Source organism: Odontesthes bonariensis, chromosome 16, assembly GCF_027942865.1.
Source record: "Odontesthes bonariensis isolate fOdoBon6 chromosome 16, fOdoBon6.hap1, whole genome shotgun sequence".
Lineage (NCBI taxonomy): Eukaryota > Metazoa > Chordata > Actinopteri > Atheriniformes > Atherinopsidae > Odontesthes > Odontesthes bonariensis.
The window spans coordinates 33,766,610-33,771,891 of NC_134521.1; the positions used below are offsets into that span (position 1 = coordinate 33,766,610).

The 5,282-nt window shown below is 39.3% G+C and overlaps 1 protein-coding gene across 1 annotated transcript; it reads left to right on the plus strand.

The window, feature by feature from the left end:
* The first annotated feature begins 423 nt into the window (after window positions 1-423).
* ins (preproinsulin) lies at window positions 424-2,960 on the plus strand. Its single transcript, XM_075487441.1, has 3 exons — window positions 424-462; window positions 553-748; window positions 2,714-2,960. The coding sequence occupies exons 2-3, from the start codon at window positions 565-567 to the stop codon at window positions 2,878-2,880; spliced, it is 351 nt and encodes a 116-aa protein (XP_075343556.1). The 5' UTR covers window positions 424-462; window positions 553-564; the 3' UTR covers window positions 2,881-2,960.
* Window positions 2,961-5,282: the final 2,322 nt, after the last annotated feature.

Here is a 5,282-nt window from a genome sequence, read left to right on the forward strand (position 1 = left end):
ACTTTAAGAAAAAGCTTATAATAAATGTAAATCCGGCACGGATCACATGAGGGTTCCTCAAAGTGCTGAGCTCAGCAGAAGGAGCAGGAGGTTGAGAGCTGGTCAATATTTGTCAGTATGAGGTGATCAGATCATTCTGGCTCATTAGCTCCTGTTTGCTGTCCTAAGTGCTGGAACCGGTCAATCAGAAAAACCAAGTGTCACTTATCATGTGCTGACCAGCAGCTCATTGCTATGAACACACACATTGTTGTTTCCATCTCCTCTGAGGACTAACGTGGGCTTACCTAAACCAGGACTTAATGGTCGTATCTAATGAGTTACTTCAGACAGATGTACCCATAATGTAGCAGAGGAGAGGGGTTAGCTGGTGGGTATAAAAGGAGGCGAGCCCCATCCTTCTGCCTTACACCAACCAGCTACCCCTGCTCCTCTTCTTCAGAGTCACCTCCAACCCTCCAGGTAAGCAGCTCTATTGGTCCTCCAGCTCTATTGGTGAGATCTTTGTGTTGGCATCTAAAGATAAAAACCTCCTTCTGTGTGTGCGTTCAGCTCTCATTCAACATGGCAGCGCTGTGGCTTCAGTCCTTCTCCTTGCTGGTCTTGTTGGTCGTATCGTGGTCGGGGTCCCAGGCCGTCGCCCCCCCGCAGCACCTCTGCGGCTCCCACCTGGTGGACGCTCTCTACCTGGTCTGTGGCAACAATGGCTTCTTCTACAACCCAAAGAGAGACGTCGACCCTCTGCTGGGTGAGACCTCCAACCACAAACACCACCATAACACACATTTTGCAGTTGTTTTACCACATTTAGCAGATTTGGGCTATTCGGGAAATTCTTTTGTTTCTCATTGAACGTATAAGATGCTAATAATAAATTAACACAGATTTTACAAAAGTAAAAACGAGTGAGTGATAAAAACAGAGCATTTTAGAAAAGACTTCGGTGTCTGTTTTGCACTGTTTTGTGTTCTTTTTGCAAATCTAAATGATAACTTTAAGTATTTTGTGACCTTTGGTCTTTTTTCATGTCTTTTATGAAATATTAGTAGGGCTGGGCAACGATTAAAACTTTTAATCTAATTAATCACATGATTTCCTTGATTAATCGCGATTAATCGCATTTGTACGCAGAATCCAAAAATGAATCCAAAAGTAGCGTATAGCTTTTAGCATTTAGTTTTATTTTAAATGTGCTGCCATATGAATGAAAGTGCCATAGCATTTGTTGTGCAAACACACTTTTAACATCAGCATCTTTCTGTAGTTTTTATGTAGAAGCCTCGCTCCACTGTCTGTTTCCTTGAATGACTTGCTGCTATCAGTTGTGTGTTTTGCCTTTCAATTCAATTCAATTCAATTCAATTCAATTCAATTCATTTTTATTTATATAGCGCCAAATACAACAAATGTCATCTCAAGGCACTTAGATAGTAAGTCCAATTCAAGCCAATTGGAATTCAATTAATTAATAATAATCATAATTCATAAAATAATCCAATTCGTTCATATAGAGCCAATTCAAAAACAATTTCCTAGCTAAGAAAACCAACAGATTGCACTGAAAACTTTTTTTTTTTCGGTCCAATCTCAATCTTTAAGTGATATTTTAGACTGGAACTACTACGGTGAGAAGACAATTCAACTTGGCAGTGTTTACAGATGACTTTGGTTCTGTCGACTCCGCCGTCTGGAAGAATTGTAAAAAAAATTTTAAATGGCCGAGTTGAAAGTTCCGTACCCTTCTCCATGTTTGGTGGATCCGCCGATTACTTTCTTTTCCGGTTCCACAGCAGACAGTAACAGACTTTTACAAAATAAAAGCCTGTGAGCAACAGACTTTTACAAAATAAAATAAATAATAAAACAGGGGTGGTCCCCTGTGTAATAAATAAATTTATTTTGAAATACATGCTTTTATGTTGAAACCAGTAAAACAGGAAGTAGCGCCGGTTAGGTCCGTGAGCTTCACACCTGTAGCGGTGATGTCACCTGCTAGTTAATTTTTATTTTATTACTCCATGCTTCATAGTGTTTGCTGTAACTGTGTGAATGTGATGCATTCAACAGACTTTTAGAATAGAAAAAAAAAATAATAGAATAGACTTTATTGTCATGTCAGCATGAAAATTGCCTTTGGTCTCACTGAATAAAAACACAAATAGACAAAAACACATATACAGATCGTTGCATCCACACCCCCCTCCAACCACCCCTCCCAGCATACACATCATATACAAGTCAGACAGTAGTTCCAGACCTATACACCTCTAGCTTTTCCAAAGCCTTTCAGTTTCCTGATTAAAAACAACCTTTGATTGGCCTTTTTACATATGACATCAACATTATCTGTGAAGTTAAGCTTGCACTCAATATATGTGCCTAAATACTTAAAACAGTTGACAATAATAAAACCTGCGTTCGCGATCAAATATTTATATTATTTATTAACGCAATAATAACGAGTTAACTTGCCCAGCCCTAAATATTAGCATATTGTGATTTCTTCATGACTGTTTTGCATTTTTGTGCCTTGTCATCTGTTATCACTACTTTACATTTGTTTGTGTTCATTTGATGCAGTTTATTTAAGTTAAATGCATTTTATCCCACTAAACTCGTAAAGTTCTGACACATTTTCAGAAATATGTCCAGTCGCTAGGCAGATGTTCTTTCCTTTACTTCTGAACATTCACCCGTCTATTTGCTCCATCAGGTTTCCTCCCTCCGAAAATGGGTGCAGCAGCTGGTCGGGGAGGTGAAAACGAGTTGGCTGAGTTTGCCTTCAAGGACCAGATGGAGATGATGGTGAAGCGAGGGATTGTGGAGCAGTGCTGCCACAAGCCCTGCAACATCTTCGACCTGCAGAACTACTGCAACTGAGCAGCGCTCAGCCGGGTTTAGTTCAGCCAAGCGTAGCTTAGCCTCTTGGCTAACGGGGCCTGAACACAGAGCCCACCTCCACCCTCACATCTGAAGAACAGCAGCGCTGAACTCTACCTAAAAAAAACAAACAACTGCAGTCAATGAAGTGCTGAGAGATGGAAGAAGTTTTTCCTACAAAATAAAGTTTTGTGAATTTGAAAACATCATAGTTTTGTGTTTGTGGTGATTTCTTTGACAGGCATGTTAAGATATTCATGTTCAGGAATGCAATATGTTCCAAGAACTTCCCCTGCTGAACCCAATTTTACCGCTTCTGCCAAACAGCAGCTGCTGACATAGCAACTGATAAAAGGGGAAATTAGGCCTTGAATGTTGATGTTTCTAAAAACCAAGATGTCAGTACAGTGCTTTGTCATTTCAAATCTTTGTGGTAAATTAGTGTAAACGAGAAGCTGCCTCGGCATCAAACCGTCTGTGCAGAACCAAACAGGACCTAATTCAGCTTATATTTGAATGAAATGTCCCATTAGTATCACTAAGTGGGGTCACATAGCACTGAAGATGCCCAACGGAGCATTCTCCATCGCGTTGTTTGTTTCTTTCTGACGGCGACAACAACAGTAATATCATCTCCTTTGACTTCCGGGTCACGACCCCGGGAAAAAATCTGGAGCATGCGCAGAATGCAAAGTCTAATTCACCACGTGCTTCAGCGTCTACAAGCAGGTTTAGAGTGACTTTCAACCCAGTTATCTCGGGATCTTTATCCAATCCGATCCAATTCTTAGTCAGATTAAGGTGTCTACATGCACTTAATAACTCAGTCTGATTGTAATTTAGCCAATAATCTGATCCTTTCAGTACCATGTGACCCCTCTGAGTGTCATTTTGTTTTGTTCCATTGAGGAAATATTAAAAGCATCAAACCTGAGGTACAAAAGTGTGTCCAGAACAGATTTCTTTTGAAGAGTTGTAACATTGTTGTCAGTACAACTGCTAAATGCTTCACTCCCAGTCAACTGTTAAGTGTTTCCATGTAGCGTCAGTATATCAGAATTGTGTTTTTGTACTGAAGGAAAGAAGGAAACACTTAAGTTATTCTCAGCTGCATTTTTTAATAGCTGACTGGGAATGAAGCTTTTAGTATCAAACATCTAATACAAAAAACTAAATCTGCTCTCATCACATCAACATCAGGACATATAATACTGTACAAAACTCCTGATCCACCCCTCATTTCTTCATATTTCCTTCCAAGCACTTAACTCTAACCTATGAACCATTCAGGCAGGAAAAAGGCTCCTAACTCAAGGGATGAACCAGTGTTGTGTCCACACAGAACAGACAACTTAGCAAAGAAGCCATTTTAAACTGGATCTTTAGGCACTTTGTTCCCAGCAGCCTGTCACAGAGACACATCATTTGTTCCCATTTCTTTAGCTGCATCTCTGAATAACAGCTTCATAGTTTCAACTTTTTTCTACATTTACGTTTAAAACTGCTTTTAGTTACCAAAAGAGTCAAATCAATATATGAAATTCAGTTTAAAAAAAATCCTAATCCCAAAATAATGAATGTTATCACGTCTAAAAGTAGAAAAATAGAAAAAAAAACAGACAATAATAAGAATTATATCTTATTCAACATCAAGAAAAAGTAAATAAAATTAAATTTAAAACTTAAAAAAAGGAATTTAAGATATAATCTAATGATTAATTATGGAACAATTAATATAAATTATATGATTAAACTGTTTTATGCCACCAGAAATGAATAATCTAGAAGCTCTTTGTGGGTTTTAGACTGGAATTAAGATTTGTTCCCATTTCTTTAGCTGCATGTGTGAAAAACAGCAAAGATAACACAGTCTGACAGACAGAAAACAGGATTTCTGCAGCAACAAGGTGATTCCCAAAGAGCTGTTAGCTGAAAACTTGGCATATCTCAGCATGGTGTGCAGTGTGTCCTTAAAACATTTGAGGAAACTGGACAAGTGGAGGACAAAAGAAGAAGTGTCAGGCCTAAAGAACTATCTACAGCAGATGAACAGGATCTGAAAGTGATGTCCTTAAAAGAAAACTCCGGGGCATTTGAAGCGCAATCCCATTGCTAGAGGTTGTCAAATACTGATAGTAGGACACAGACAGGTGCAAATCGGCGCTCCCTGTGTGGAGATAGCGCTGTTTGCGCAGCCTGTCATGCGAGGCTAATACGTGGTGGCTAGGGGCAAGTGCTAACCCTTCCACGTAAAACAACAACTTGCACACTGCAGAAACGTCACACCACTTTATAAACCATCCGACAATAAAGTCACAAGCCTTACCATCAAAACCATATGCATGGTTCTCACATTACTGGCATGGGGACGTTACAAAACAACTTTATAAGCAGCATGTAAC

Bases quoted from the DNA above. Each gene is read 5' to 3' on its own strand.
- ins (XM_075487441.1), top strand. From the start codon at position 565: ATGGCAGCGCTGTGGCTTCAGTCCTTCTCCTTGCTGGTCTTGTTGGTC. The intron at 749-2,713 runs GTGAGACCTCCA...TTGCTCCATCAG, and splicing joins AGACGTCGACCCTCTGCTGG to GTTTCCTCCCTCCGAAAATG.